This window comes from Lutjanus erythropterus, chromosome 1 (assembly GCF_056507025.1).
Source record: "Lutjanus erythropterus isolate fLutEry1 chromosome 1, fLutEry1.hap2, whole genome shotgun sequence".
Classification (NCBI taxonomy): domain Eukaryota; kingdom Metazoa; phylum Chordata; class Actinopteri; order Lutjaniformes; family Lutjanidae; genus Lutjanus; species Lutjanus erythropterus.
The window spans coordinates 33,837,453-33,853,793 of NC_139317.1; the positions used below are offsets into that span (position 1 = coordinate 33,837,453).

Sequence of the window (16,341 nt, forward strand, 5' to 3'; positions counted from 1 at the left end):
CCCACCCCAATGAAGGCAAACAAACTGTTATACCATAAACCTCTGCTTCTACATATTAAGAAAACAGTTTAAAGAGACAAGTCTTGTTTCAGACCAAATGGACTGGTAAAGACTATTAAAAGAAGCAACATTGTTTTACCACCATAAAAAACTTTGTTGATTTTCACACCAGATACCCTGACACATGTCCTTTGTTGGTTTCTTTTAACTATGAAAGTAACATCTTTCTAAACCTACCCAAATCATTTTAGCAGACCAAGTTTAACCACAACTTAACCATGGAGGAGAGTAATTAGAAAAAAAAAACCTCACACATTTGTTGTTTTGGGGGCAATAATATGGGTGATTTTTTGGTGGCAATGGAAGGTTGTGAAGAATGACCTGTTTTGTAGTTTAGATATGACGACTGGTCGGTTCCAGTGGAATAACATATATTTATACAGAAACGCATACTTAAAAACTTGTACAAACTGAGATTAGGCAGCCCTACTTGTAGTGATGCAGTAATGCAAGAAACTAGAGAGGTATCGTCCAAGTTTGATCAATCCATCAAACGACATGTTGTTGGTGTATCTTGCAAGACCATCAGGTTACTAGGGCTGCCCCCGACTTGATGTTTTTTCTAGTTGACCAGTAGTCATTCAGACCATTACTCCACTATTCATTGCACGTTTATAATATTAATTTTATTATCTAAATATATATTTTTAGGGCACAGGGCCAGCCACCTTTTGAATGCAGCAAAGTGATAATGATTCTGAATGAGTCTGAACAACCAGGGAGGAGATTGGACAGTTCAACAGAGTACAATTATTCAAAACACAGGAATAAAAAACTTCCAACTTAAAATGAATACTGAAACACTCATCGACACAATAAATAATGTATACTTAGTAATTAACTTGCTAAGTTATAAACCTACAAACGCTTCATGCCTCCTGTCCCTGCCTGAACACGCTATGTCTTCATCATCCTGAGTCAGAGTCCTGGTCAGAGCTGCTGCAGCATCAAATCAGCTTGGTGCCGACTTCCATTGGTCTCAGAGGCTGTGTCTTAACCTAACAGGACTGCTAATTCAGCTTACTACCTAATGGCAGCTGCTGCAAAGTTAGCAGCGGTGTGCTAGTGACCTCAGCGTTACAAGAAAAAAGGTCAGCAGTGCAACAGTCAGCCAAGTTTAACGGACTGCAAGCCACAACTCCTGTGTGATGTTTTTTTTTGTGACTAATGGATGCAACGTGGTCAGCTAACAGTTAAGTCAACTATTAGGGAGCAGCAGAACAAGTTACGGTCACAGTCAGTCACACAAATAAATAGAAAAGAAGGTGTTAGCCAAAACCTGGAATTTAGGTAACTCTGTATGGGCGGCCTGAAATCAAACAGGGCATTTGTGCAATTGATATTTAACACAACATGTGCCAGAATTCTCAAATGAGTCAGTACTTCTAAGCAGGGCCCATGATAACACAAACAAATCTTCAGAGTGAAAATGGAAGCAAACACACACACATGTATGAATTATTCAGAAGGGAAACTGCTTTTTCATGCAAAAACAGATACATTTCAATCAATTAATCAGACCAAATCAAATTTACAGTGCGCACAAAGATGCCTGGTGCCCTCATGGTGGTGCAGTCTGGAATCACCCACTGTTCCTCTGCTGTTCTCATTCAGTCAGTGCGGCACAGAATAAAGTGAGGCACAGTTAAACGCTGTCTGCCACTTGTACCTGACATGACAGATGATCTGTGTACATGCTATGCCATCACTCTCCCAGCGTGGTAGCCAACATATAGACATCTCTACATGGGAAATGTAAACGACACACATGCATGAACAAATATACTCCCTGTATATGCAATACTATATACCATATATATATATATACACCCCATTCTTGTCTCCCCTGTGCCTCCTCAATTTAAATATAGGCTATTCTGAAAGGTAAGTGTGTGTCCATCTCAGGCTGTTTGTGGTCCCTCTCATGATCCCTCTCAGGTAGCCTGGCTGGCAGGGTGAGGAGAATGAGAGAGGCTTATCGTGTAGTCAGATGCACTCTGAGGGTGACAACATGTTTCTGCTGTCCCTGGTCACCCCACCGGAGAGCAGAGTGGGCTGTGGCTCCGTCCCTACAGACAGGAAAATGTCAGGGCTCCCTTCATCAGTACATTGTCCTCTCAGCACCATAACAGGTTAGGTGTGAGCTATTCTGCTGCTTCTTTTCCTCAATGTTTGTAATGTTTCTCTGCTTTGCTCTGCCTCATTTTTAAAAGCTTGTCTCACACACCTCATGCAAACCTGCTGCCACTTTGGCCTTTACTTTCCCTTCAGCTCAGTTCATTTTTTTGGTCTGCTTTCCCGCAGTCTGCCATTTATTTCCTTCTCATGCAGACAGCTCTGACATTCCCCAGTGATCACATAATTATATGAACACAAGCTCTGGGCACGTTTTTTCCAGAGTGAATTTTGTTTCCTTCAAAACACTTTGTCACATGTTTATTTGTGCTTCATGTTTACAACTATATCCAAGCCAAAAATTTGATTTATGTAGAAAAAGATTATGATGTCTCGATACCACTTTTTCATGTCCAATACCAATATTCATACTGCAAACTTCAGTATCTACCAATCCACTTGACCAATCCACTCCAAATGACCTGTTAATAATGCATTTGAATTGATGCGCTTTGCTTGGCCTGCATGGCAGAAAACATTGTGTTCAAACTGCGATGCAAATATTCCACTGATGGAAGAAACACATGACCCACAACACGAATCAGTTATGCAATACTGTTTTTGTATTTAAAAATATTCACACACTCATATACACACACATATATATACACACACACACACACACACATATATATATATATTCACAAAATGTTAAGACAATGAAAGTTTTAATAATTATCGGTAATGTGGATCTAATGACGTGGGGGAAAAGGCAAACAATAGAACAGCTAGAACAGTCTGCTAAGTTCACAAAATGACATCACTTTGCTCTATTGCAGCCTTTAAAACCAGGAAAAGACAACATTTATGGCATATGAGGATAAAACGATATCCAAAATGTAAGACTGTATCTAGCCTCATATCACAATATCTAGTGCTGAACTCTAGTTTAACGTAGTGTCATTTGTATGTAATGGAGTTGTGACTAGAATAGTCCAGGCATTAGTAGGGATGCTGATAGCAACTATCTAATTAAACAGAATAAACCTAAAAACTAAAAAGAATAAATCCTCATATTTGTTTCAAATGAGATGTTTCTCTTTCCCTGAAAACCTGGGAATATCACCTTCATTTCACCACTGCTAGGTCGCTGCATTTTGCTTTCATTTTATTTCTAGACAGGAGGTATACCAGCACACAGTGTGAGTCTGTGATTTGGGATGCACACAGTTGATATGGGATTGTTTAATGCCTTTGAAATGTCCGCCTAACATTGCGCACTCGCCCAACTGTATTTATAGAACAATGTTCTTCTATGTCAGGGTCCCAGTGCATAATAAAACACAGTAAATGGATCCCTGCTATGTTTAGGTGGCCTGACCTCCATTAGGAGGCAACCGCAACAGTGAAAAGGAGAAATCATGGGCATTTACTCTACACATGCATGCACACATGCACACACACACACACACACACACACACACACACACACACACACACACACACACACACACACACACACACACACACACACACACACAAACAACCATGTGCATGTAGTAGTAAAACACAGGGATTCCTACACAGCTCTTTGAAATTCTGTATATTGAGTTTTTTTCTTATCTCAAAATATTGTGGGGGTCAATCTTTGTTGTCCTCAAATTCCATCTACTAATGGTCATAGGACCTATTCCAGTTGTGGATTGATATATTTGAAAAAAATAATCCCACAGTACAATGAAAAAGAACCATGATCTAATTTGTTTTGGCTCTTTTTTGTGCCAGAACATATATTCCAATTTCTTTCATTTTTAGAAAGATGTATTTTCACAATGAGCGCACAGCAGTTGCTGTTAATCTTACCAATCCCCACACTCCTGTGACAAGTGAGGCTTTACTCAAACAGGTGGCAGCAGTAGCTGTGCAATGTCCAGAGGTCTTAAGCAGAATTCTGTCTTGTCATTTTTTCTGCAAAGATGTTGTGGAGCTCTCCTCTGGCACTGCTTTTCCATTCCATTCACTTTTTTCCCTTCCTGTCATTCATACAGCATCATATAACTGCTGGCTGAGATTTTTTGTAAGGTTTGATTTTTTTTTTCCCCAAGCAAGACATCTTTGGCCCACACCTCTGCCTTGTTTGTTTCAGCTGCTGAAAGATACCCAGCTGTTGAACTCACACTGCATTTATTTTTACTAGCCATGCTAGCAGCGTGGCTTAGTGTCAGTTTGTCTGCATCATCAAAGTGTATTTGTCCAGTACTTTGATATATGGCGAAATACCTGCTGAACTCTGTGTTTCATGGTAAGTAGGAAATGTTACCATGCTAAGATGCCTAACTATGATGGTGAACATGGTAGCCTTACAGAACTGCCAGTGTGGCTGTATGTATGTAGTTGTGGTGCTGTGTTACTGCAGATTTTTTGTACGTGTGTGTGTACAACCATGGCCGATCACTCTGTTTTATGAATAGCATCTTAAAGGACAGAACCAGTGTGATTTAAAAAAGTTAGCTATCTCAGCCCTGTGTAATAAAAATAAATACGTCGACATAATTTTCAGTTGAAAAAGTTCATAAATTATAGTATAATGCAATGTTTGTCATTGCAGTACTCATCATACCATAAAATGTTTCTAAACTCAATAATGCTGTGACTGAAGTATTGTGATAATATGGTATTGTGGAGCCTTTGGTGATTCTCACCAGTGGTTATGTGATGTTAACTTACAACTGTTTTGCTACAAATTGAAAATGTGGAACTTAAGGATATTTCAAGACTATTTAAACTGATTTTTACAGTGGTGAACTAAAGGAAAACCGATATCTGTCTAGAAGAATGAAAATGCTATAAACGCCTCAGGACGTGGTTGTTATTTTTGAGTGTATTTTGTATTTTGACGTAAAGAAGCTGCAGAGATACAAAAACACTGACCCTGCTGTTTAAATGTGAAAAAGAGTATTGTGTGTGTTTATGCAAAGAGCAATGCAAAGGCAAGGCTTTGCAGTTGTTACAATTTCTGAGAAACAAATAATCTTATTTCTTTGCTGGTAGACTCTGTCAAGTGCTGGGGGCACACTTACATCCTATTAGCAAGCCGTCTGGCTTATACAAATACACAGGCTATCAAGTGTTTGTAATATTAATGAACATGGCAATACGAAGAACAAATGTCATTACCTATGTTTGCATTTCTTCCTTTGAAGTTTCTCTTGTCCTCTTGGGCTTTTCAGTCTTAACATGAGCAAACACAGTGGTGGCAAGGTCTTTCTAAATATAACTCCACTTGACAACAAGCTGAAACAGGAGAAACCCTTTTACTTTGAAGAATTCCAATTACTGTCACTGTTTCCTCAGTGTGTGTGTATATGTCTGTGTGCAACAGACTTGAAACTGAGATGTGTGCTTGTCTGTATTGTATAATTATGTATGCATGTGTACAGATGAGGACAAAATTATTAGTCCCCATATGAAAATTTCTTCTTTTTTTTTTTGACGTTTTTCCCAAATGCTGTTAAACAGAGCAAGGAATTTTCCACACAGCTTTTCCAAACATTTTACTTTGCACAAAACAAAAACTACCAGGGTCAAAATTATTAGTCCCCCTGATGCTAATAGTCATTTGTGTACCCAGTTGTTTGTTGTAGTTTTCAACAAGTCTCAGACACGTCTCCTGAGGAATCCCAGCCCATTCTTCTTTGGCGAATCTCTCAAGCTCCTCCAGATTTGATGGTGTTCTGGCATGGACCTTGGTCTTCAGTTCACCCCACAGATTTTCAACGAGATTCAAGTCAGGGCTTTGTGCAGGTCAGTCAATAACGTTCACTTTGGTCTTCTGGAGGTAGTTCTTCACCAGGAGTGACGTACGTTTAATGTCGTTGTTGTGCTGGAAGACAAAGTGACGACCCAGACGCAGTTTTGCCGCTGATTGCTTAAGGTTTTCTTTCAAAATCTTCACATATCCTTCTTTCTTCATTATTCCTTCCACCTTGATGAGATTTCCAGTTCTAGACACACTGAAGCATCCCCACAGTATAATACTCCCACCACCGTGTTTCACTGTGGGGACAGTGTTCTTTGGGTTATACACCTCTCCCTTCTTTCTCCAAACATAAGCAATGTCTCTATGGCCAAAGAGCTCTAGTTTTTGTCTCATCTGATCAAAGGACACACTTCCAGTTTGCATAATCTTTCTCCAGGTTGTCCTTAGCATACTTCAGTCTGACTTGACGGTGCCTTTTCTGCAGAAGTGGAGTTTTTCTTGGTCTGTAACCTCACAGTCCATTCCTGTGCAGGGCTCTTAGTGATTGTCTTCTTTGAGACTACAATTCCTGACTTGGGTCAGTCATTCACTAGTGTCTTATTAGTTGTTGTGGAGTCTTTAGACACGTCTCTCACTAGTTTTCTTTCCAGAGTCTTTGAAATCTTTCACTTCCTACCTCTGCGAGGCTCGTTCTGTACTGTGGCTCTCTTTGAATTTCTTGATGATGCTTCTCACTCCAGTTCTTGACACTTTGAAACAATGTGATAACTTTGTATATCCTTCTCCTGCTTTGTGAGCATCAACAATTCTTTTTCTCAACTCTAAACTGATTTCTTTTGTTTTTGACATGATGCTTTCTCAAGTGACAGTGTTGGCCATCAGTGATGTCCCCTGTTTCGCCATCATAATGCATCAGTAATGGAGTTTAGTCAGGCTCACAGAGAGAAAAAGAAAATATAACATTGCTAGCAAAAAAAAAAAAACAACTTAAAATACTATTTGCGACCAAGTCTGCATCACTGTAAGGATAAAGTTTCATATATAGCAACATGGAACATGAGTATTTGTAGTAGCTCCAATGAGGATATCAAGGTATAAGGAAAAAAATACTTGAAGTGAAAGCTTTTGTAGCACTTTGTCACAAGTATGTCTCAAAGGAGTTTGAAGTGAAAAGGCCATTTTAGATCTAACTCATGATCAATGGAATGATAAACTGTACAGCATTCAAAGAATCAAACACAGGGAAGGGAACACAAGACGAGCAAGAAAGTCTTTGAGGAAAAAAAGGAAAAACACCTGGTATGTGCCAGGTTACTCTGTCTCCCTGCATACATGTCCAAAAAAAATATTAAAAAACAAGTACAATAAAAACACAACATATTGTATAAATACAGGACACATTATAATATATTAGAGATACAATAGAAGCTGCAATAAAAAGAGCAGCAGGTGTTTCAATGGTGAGGACTGAGTCAGGGTTACGAGAAAGAATAATAGGGTGACTTAAAAAATGTGGCGATCCTTACCGACTGACATACTTTCATTGATACTGTTGGCCATAATTTAGTGCAAAAAAAGACATGACATGAAAAGATATGAAAAGATTCACTTCTTTTATTTAGGGTCCATCTGATACTGGATTTTCAGGGCAGATACCAAAGTTAGGTATGTTAGGTAGCAAAAAAATTCTGATATTGATATATTGTCCAATATTCTTTATATAATGTACAGAGTACAATATATACATAACCACACATTTTTAACAAAGTATGTAATGGAGTAATGTAGTACTGGTTCTTGATACCCATCCCTATTGTTGCCTATATGGGTTTGATCTGTGAGGGAGGCAGAATGTAGCAAACTAAATTTTTTACCCATCTTGACATAACTTGAATCATTTATTTACTTGAACACACTGTGAATCAACCATGAAATCAAGGAGTAATTATTTGCTGTAGTCCAACTAGCTTGCAATAAAAATGCTTATCCTATGCTGATTCATGTATGTGGTATCCCTATCTTACTTACTTCTTATGATCCTGCACTTGAAATTGTTTTTTCTCAGAGACAGATTTCTGTGGCCCAGTTAAGGGTGAGAAGGGTAAACCATCCAGACTCACCGGGCCAGTGCACAATGCAGAACCCCCCTCATGGTGCAATCTATGGAGTATCCAGGATATATCACCCTTAACACAAAAGAGCCAATCTGGATTCAATTACCAAGCCAGCAGTGAGTGCAATTTATATCCAAACTCTCAGGCCTGGAAGATGGATGAGGTCACAGTACAGTCTGTAATTAACAGTTAACCCTCATTGACCTTTGAGTTGTGATTTACAGTCCAAACACAAATAGCTTTCATGTCGAGCTGCCTTCTGGCGTGGTGAGGAGGGTACATATGTATAGGTTATTACACTATCATCACACCCTGTGTGTATAAGCTCGCTTCCACCTTACAGACACCCAAAGGTACCTAAGGTTAAATCAGGCTTGTGATGAGAGACACAGTGAGTCACTGGCTGCTCACAGAGAAAAACAACATATCAGTCTGTACTTCTGTGGCCAGTTGATAATATTTATATACCTCTGCAGTGTTTGCCAAGCAGTTGCAGTGTGTGTGTGTGTGTGTGTGTGTGTGTGTGTGTGTTGGGGGGAGGGGGTCAGGCCATTTGTTTAGAAAGTCACTGTGAAAACAAAAGGTTAAAATTATATATTATTGATCCTCATGAAGGATGAAGTAATATAAAGGCTTAAGTAACAATAAAGCAAACAATGTAAATGAAAACAGGCAATTTGAGTTCAGTCCAGTCAGACAACTTATGTTTACACCTGTTTGTTGCAGCAGCAGAACATAGTTTGACAACTAGGTTCCGACTTCATCGCTCCTCGCAAATTATGTTTACATACAGGAGTGATGAACATATATCTTGGATCCCTTGTCAGAGCCCACATGTGGATGCTGGGGAGGTGGTGGGGCTGAATGAGCAGGCAGTGACACTGTTGCAGGGCAGCAATGGCACTGACAGGCAGAGGGAGAAATGGGAGATTTTAGTAGTTTAAATAGAAAAGGATTGGAAAAGTGTTTTTGGTATGTACTATAGGGAGTGAGGCATGTACATTTGATTGCGGTGCAGCTTGAGTTGACAGTCTGAACTAGCTCACAGGCGTCACTACATTTAATGCGCTTGTGTTCTTTAACATGTGTACATGTGATAATAACCGGTGGGCTTGAATGATATCTGTTTTTTTATACCTTCGTATGTTCCTGACATTTTATGGGGTTGAATTGTATTATGACTGTATTTGTGTAAAACAGCTTCTATAAGCAACTTTATTACATCTGACAGACCTTTTTCACAGCAGACACTTAACTTTCCATAGTAAGAAAAGCAAAGGTGTTACAAATAACATGAACAATGGCTCTGTTCTATTTAGGTGTCCAAGTAAGCCATGATAGTGTGACAATGAGCCACCATGCATAAAACCAGGAGCTTGATACTAAAACAACTAAATGGGATTCAACCATCATTTATTTTATTATTTATTTATTTATTTATTTATTTATTTATTTATTTATTTATTTATTTATTTTCTTACTGTGGCATGCCATGGTCTTCTGTGAGAAAGGCCTATACTATGTTACTCATAAACATGACAAAAATGAGACATTGCTCTGTTAATATTTACAAAATGAAGTCTGTTTTATTATTTAAAGCCAGAAAGGAGAAGAATAATGTTAGTCTCTAATTGTGCAGGATGTTGCTAAAGGTTAGCCAGATAGTCTTATTATGTTCTAACTTCACCATCTCATCGCTGTCTTTCTCCATTTCTCTCTCCAACAAGGTTTTACTGGGACTTGACTATGCTGCTGCTGATGGTGGGCAACCTCATCATCATCCCCGTGGGCATCACATTCTTCAAAGATGAGCACACCCCCCCCTGGATCGTGTTCAATGTGGTCTCTGACACCTTCTTCCTCATGGACCTTGTCCTCAACTTCAGGACAGGCATTGTCAAGGAGGACAACACAGAGATCATCCTGGATCCGCAACAGATCAAGATCAAGTACTTACGGAGCTGGTTTGTGGTGGACTTCATCTCCTCCATCCCTGTGGACTACATCTTCCTCATAGTGGAGACGCGCATTGACTCAGATTTCTACAAGACGGCGCGCGCCTTGCGGATTGTCCGCTTCACAAAGATCCTCAGCTTGCTGCGACTCCTGCGCCTCTCCAGACTCATTCGCTACATCCACCAATGGGAAGAGGTAGGAAAGTGCACCGCAGTGTGTTTCCTGTATGTGTATAGTCATACTCTGCATAAAAAATTTAAATCCAGTTTGATACAAAGCCAAATACTGAAGCGGTGATACCAAATTTTACCACTAGGTGTTGCATGTGACTTAGCCGGTCCCAAATGGAACATGCAGCCCATGAATTAGGATTTAGTTGCAAATCACTAAGTTTACAGCAATACATTCCTGTAAATGTTTCACAGTAAAAGACTTGATGAAGGGAAATGTAGGGACTGAAACACCTGAGGTTTTTGATTTGAAACCAAAGGGAAAGTGTTATGCTTGTGTTCACAGTGTAATGCACTTCAACATGGCAAACGGGAGCAGATGAAAACAAGTAGTCAAACTTAGCTTTCCATCTGCTACATTACTGACTGCACTGACGAACTACAGCTGGCTAGCTACCTCGCTGACATAGCAAACAGTGAGGGATAGGTTGTACTGGAAAATGATAGACTCGTTGTTTATTAACTTGCCACCAAAGTTTCACAAGCTAGTCAGCAGTTTAGTTTTGCACCACCATCTGCTCAGCTGCGATGTGTCCTCTGCTACATGTGCTGCAGAGAACACGTAAGCAAACTTAGCAAACTACTCAGTAGTTTTTCTGTTTTTTTGTTTTTAAGTTAACTGATTTGTGTTCCAAGATGACCACACATTTCGTTAGTGTTTGTTATGTTTCATTTCAGAACATTGTGGTTTATGCTGCTGGTAATTGTCATTTTTGTCTTGGATTATAGTTTTAACCATAAGTAAGGTGGCTGTTACTTTTCTTGAGGCCAGTTGTGTTTTGCAGTTGTGAGTGCAATTATGGCAATGGTATTCAACATTATGAAGAGATTAAAGATGCTGAGAATCTCCTGTAATCTCGTTGTTACTTACTAGAAAATCACAATTAAACAAATGCTGGTTTGTGTAAAATTAAACTGATGTAGGATCATGTTCCCACTTGGATCGGTAGAACTGAAAATGACCCAAACCTACTGAATTTTGCGAACTTCTGCAAAATGGCATTTATGATGTGTGCTATTTTGAGTTGTCCTCAAAAAACTGGATTCCCCAGATGTGGACAAGTGGATTCATGCAGAGAAAAAGACGGAGATGCAGAGAGAGAGAAAATACCAAGGAAATCACACTGATTCACAGTCATACAAGCATACTATTTGATGAAGCAAGTCAAACATCACATCAACACATAGGGCTTCACTTCCTAAATCCAATTATAATCCAAACGGTATTCCCATGCTGGGGAACTACTGCAAGTATGTTTGCAGAGCTCTGTACCTTCCCCCTTCCCCTGGGGAGAAAATATGGATAGATGCTGCCTCTGATTACATTCACCCTTGAAAGGAGTGAAGAGGCTCTTTTGCTGTACCCCAGTCACCAGTAAGTTGATGAAGCCGGGATGATGATTAGCATTTTCCCTCTGTGTGCCCATCCAGCTAGCAGTGGGACCACAGAGCCCAGAGAGTCATTGCTGCAATACAAGCATGATTATAATTGTAGCAATAATTAGAAAAGTTTCCATTGCTGTCACTGGATGGATCTTGTTGTTTAGTCTCAGAGGCAAAAGGTGCAAAGTGAAGCATCAGAGTCTCAGCGTGAAGTCAAGAAGAAGGCACTCCACCAGAGGATAATACAGGACAGGGCTGCTTTGGTTGGTCAGTCACAAAAGAAAAGAAAATACTGGATAATTTAATAAATTCACCCCATGAGCAGGACTACTTCTTGGAGGCTCAGTGCTTCATAACAAAGTGCTGTTTGTCATTCCACATATCCTAACCTAAAAATAGCCAAAGCCCCCTAAAAGCTTGTATTTCTTTGAGGTGATTTCAGAGCAGGGTGGAGACTTCAGTTCAGGGTTTAGTGTCTCAATGAAGAGTTCGTGGGCACGATTAATGTGCATGCTTATAATACAGATGTTATATTGCAGTGCTATTGATGTCATGGACCAAAGTAACACATTCAGTTAGTACTCAGCTTGTGTATCTCCAGTCTCAGAAGATATTTTACAAGTAGATCTTGCACCTCATGTAAGCAGTCCACACTTCTGATTGTGTCTACATGGACCCTAATATTCCACTAATAATTGGAATGAGCCCAATCAGAATAAAAATGTCTAATGTAACCTCCTAAATCGGGAGAGACTGGCCTGATCCGGCCAGATCGGTTCAATCAGGAATTTTCAAATCAGGTTGAGAGGGGTGGTGTAATGCTTTTGTAATCTGTTCAATAGGTAAAAATAGCACATGATAACCATGTAAATGTTTAATCCAATCATTTCTCTGTGGTTTAAATAAATATATTCTTTCTGCACGTGTTTGCCTCACGTAGGGGTGGCATCAGGTAACATCCAGTTTCCTGGAGGGGCAGAAACATGGTTGGTAGTAAAATATAACATGTCTGTGGCTGATAAGACTTGTTGTTGGAGACCTTAAAGGACCAGTGTGTAGGATTTAGTGGAACATGCGTATATATAGCGGTGAGCTCACAGAATGAAAACACCTTGTCTCAGTCTCTGCTTCCAAGTGTGTAGGGGACAATGACTGTGAAACTTACCCAAAGCGACTAGAGCCTGTGTTTGGTTTGTCTGTTGTGGGCTACTGCTTTTTTTTAGGTGATTTTACACTAATGAAAACATACTTACAAAAATATATTGTATTTCTGCCATATTCTTCCAATAAATCCCCATAAATCTTACTCACTGGACCTTTAAGGATTGTTGAATGCCTGAAAAGTTGAAAGTCTCTAAACGAGTTGTTCAAACAGGTGTTAGATAAACAAAGCCAAAATTCAGTGAACTACCGACCAAATCAAAAACCTCTGCAAAAGTTTGTTTAAATAGGCAGAACATCTTCTTCTGTTATATTTCTGACAGATTAAACACCTCACAGTGGGCAGAATCACTTTGCACATGTCAGAAAATTGATATTCTTAATGAATGCTTTGGTCCATGTGAATACACATCTAATAACTCAATTTAGCATCCATGTTAATAGTTAAGTTAGAATTTCTAATCAGAATGATTTTATTTGGCTTGAAGAAATACTGTCCATATTACCCAGCGCTGACTTTTGCATGTATTAAGTCAAATTGCTTGAATTTCTTTTTACTTATATTTTCCAGTTCACAGATTTGATAGTTACAGTATTTAATTGGAACATACACGTGATTACTATATAAAAAACATCAGAAAGTTCTGTTTCCACTTCCATAAAAACTATAAAAGCACACAGAGAAGACCTGCTCCAGGGCAGTGAACAAGAAACTGTATTAATAGTGTTTTGCCGCAGCTTTATCCCAAAGAGCATTTGGCTTTAGTATTACTGAATGAAAGTGTTGTTAGTCTTCATCAAAAAAAAAAAAAAAAATCACAGTCAACAAAATAATTATTTCAGTGTGAGTCTCTTGTTATGTGTCTCTCTTTGTGGCACCACTGATTAGAGCCCTTTAATTTTATTTATGAAAGGCACACAAGTACACATAATTTTGGTTCCTACTGACAAATACAAGCAAACATAAAAAGAATAAGGAACATTTTCAGAAATAAGATCCTTGGTACAGTGGACTGCTCAAGGTCATTTTCTTTTCATGTGAACTTTTGCCCTAATTTCACTTTGTAACAACACTGTATTGATATCTATTAATTATGCTGCTTAGACACAACGCCACTCACTAGTTGGTGGGTGTTTTCACCTGAGTGCCTGACATTACATGGACAATTGGAAAGGTTGAATAGCAAGCTGATTGCCAATCAAACATCCCCAGACTGGCCCAGGGGCTTTCTGAAAAGTTCCTGGTTTTCAAATATTCAGCTGGCGCTCTGGGTAGAAACAGTGTATATAAGTGAGGTGACATTAATCATGCAGGGCCTCTGTGATGCCATTTCAAAGAGAGGAAAAGTTCAAATGAATCACTGGGGGAGACTCCCTTTGCCACCCTGTGCCTCCATGCGTGCCCACTGCTGTACTTCTGAACCCAAAATGAAGGCAGGGATACGTGTGGTCGAGGCCAGCTTTCATTTGAATAGAGTGGACATGCTGACAGTGAGCTGTCACATGTTCAGCAGGTGCATTAAGGTGACAAAGGTAGGAGAAGAGAAAGGAGAAAGTCATAAAAAAAAGAATTAAAGACAAGATAAAAAAAAAAAAAAAGAGCTGTATCACCTGCTGAACCAGCTTACAGCATCTAAAAATCACTAAAACAATGTGACAAAGCGAGGGGACAATACACTTTCGGAGCCAGCTGCCATTTACATGTTTTATGCCTGTGTGGTGGTGTGTGTGTGTGTGTGTGAGGTTTGCTGATGAATACTAGCTAGGCAGACAGAGTGAAAGGCCAGCTTTGCCTCAGCGCCAGAGTACTCCAGATGCAACCTCACAGAAATGTCATCTGTCCTGCAGAATAACTTGCCTCCGAGATCTCAGCACCTGACTGACTTTTTGACTTTTCCTATTGACAGCTACACTTCAGGCAATGTGTATGCATCTCACCGCCATTTGAATATTTTGCCAACACTTCACACTGACCTTACTTTGGTCTACTCACCTGCATAGAAAGCTTGGGAGAGCAATAGAAACTACTACTACTAAATCTGTGGTTGCACTTGTAGTTTGCACTGCAAAAAATTGAGAGAACTCGTAATTTCAAGGCAACTGCCTACACTTTTTGAGTTTGAACTCAAACTCTTAAGGATTGAAATAATAATGATATGATAAAGTTAAACAAAGTTTTGTTAACTTAAACTCTTTTGTTGAGATTACTTAATTTCTTTTAGGTAAACTTGAATCTTTTAATTTTAGTGTTCACATTAAGATGTGAAGCTTATTTGTTGTTATTGGGTGCTTGAAATCTAAATGTTTGCAATTGAAAATAGTAAATTATTAACCATTATTCACTTTCACTTCAACAGTTTTTAGAGGTTTCTAAAACTTGAAACTTGAACTTGATTTAATTTATCTAAAGGACTCAAAACTAAAAAAAAATGTATTGAAATAGGTTACCTTGAAATTTTGATTTAACTCATACTTTTTGATTTTACAGTGTATCGTTATCCTACAGACTATCCTACAGATGTTACAGATGTTGCATGGTGTTGTAATGTTTCCGTAGATAAATACACATAGTAATACACAGAAAAATAAAACAACTGTAAAAAGTTGCCTGCCCCCCTGCTTTTCACAGCCATGACACTGTGCAGTTTTTAGCCTCTAACACCACGGATGCAGTTTGGCGTTGCTTACCACTCTAAATATGGCGCTGTGATGAGGTGCACTTCTCTGACACGGCAGAAGCTGCAGACCTGTGATGTCCCGATGTCCTCCAAAAGGCAAAGCTGATTTATTTTACTCATATTTCACAAGTATCTGTGAGCTATAAATAGTCCTGCACAAATTCATTTGGTTTGTTATTGTTTGAGTTTCATTTCCTCCCCCAGTAAGAAGTCACACAGAGGACACTTCTTCCGGGAAGTGTTGAATACAGCTCAGTGAACTGTACTGCATGGTTTAATGCCTCGTAGAGCGATACTGTTGGGAACAAATTTTAAAATTAGAATCTTTTCTCATGTACTTGCTGCAGTGAATAAAGCTTTTTAGGAATTCAGGACAAGACAAAAGAATATAAAATCTGTACCAACGAGACGGAGATGGAACACAGGGACAAAACGCAGAGACAAAACACAGCTCAAATGTATCATAGGTGAAGATTTCAAGACTGTGTGTTTTGAAGTTGTCAGAAATAGGTTCATAAAATAATGGCATGACATACGTATCATAGAGACCATATAGAAACCTTTGTGAAAAGGTGACCAAGCTAATCATTTGCTGCCTCTCACCTTCACTCAAAAAACTTCCCCCATGTGACCTACACTTTCACAGCAATAGGCCGGTCCAACATGTCATAAATCTATTTCATAATCCTTTGGGGACAGTTGGCTAACTCCCTCACGTAGCATCATCCTCGGTCATTGCGTCAGTATTTTATAAGTAATCGTCCAAGAGACATTAAGGTGCTGGATCTAGTGATGCTCCCTTAGACGTTAAAAAAAAAAGAATACTATCTTTAGAGTTTGCTTAGCTTTGGTTTTATTAAACTACTTGACAGGTCAAGGAAGTA

At 39.1% G+C, this 16,341-nt stretch overlaps 1 protein-coding gene across 1 annotated transcript in view; it reads left to right on the forward strand.

The window, feature by feature from the left end:
- Positions 1-16,341, forward strand: part of LOC146333178 (uncharacterized) — a 94,381-nt gene that overhangs the window by 23,165 nt on the left and 54,875 nt on the right. Inside the window, exon 2 of the mRNA XM_084720444.1 lies at positions 9,777-10,200. Within this exon, the coding sequence (XP_084576570.1) occupies positions 9,796-10,200 (405 nt within the window). The 5' untranslated portion in view covers positions 9,777-9,795. The remainder of the gene's footprint in view (positions 1-9,776; positions 10,201-16,341) is intronic.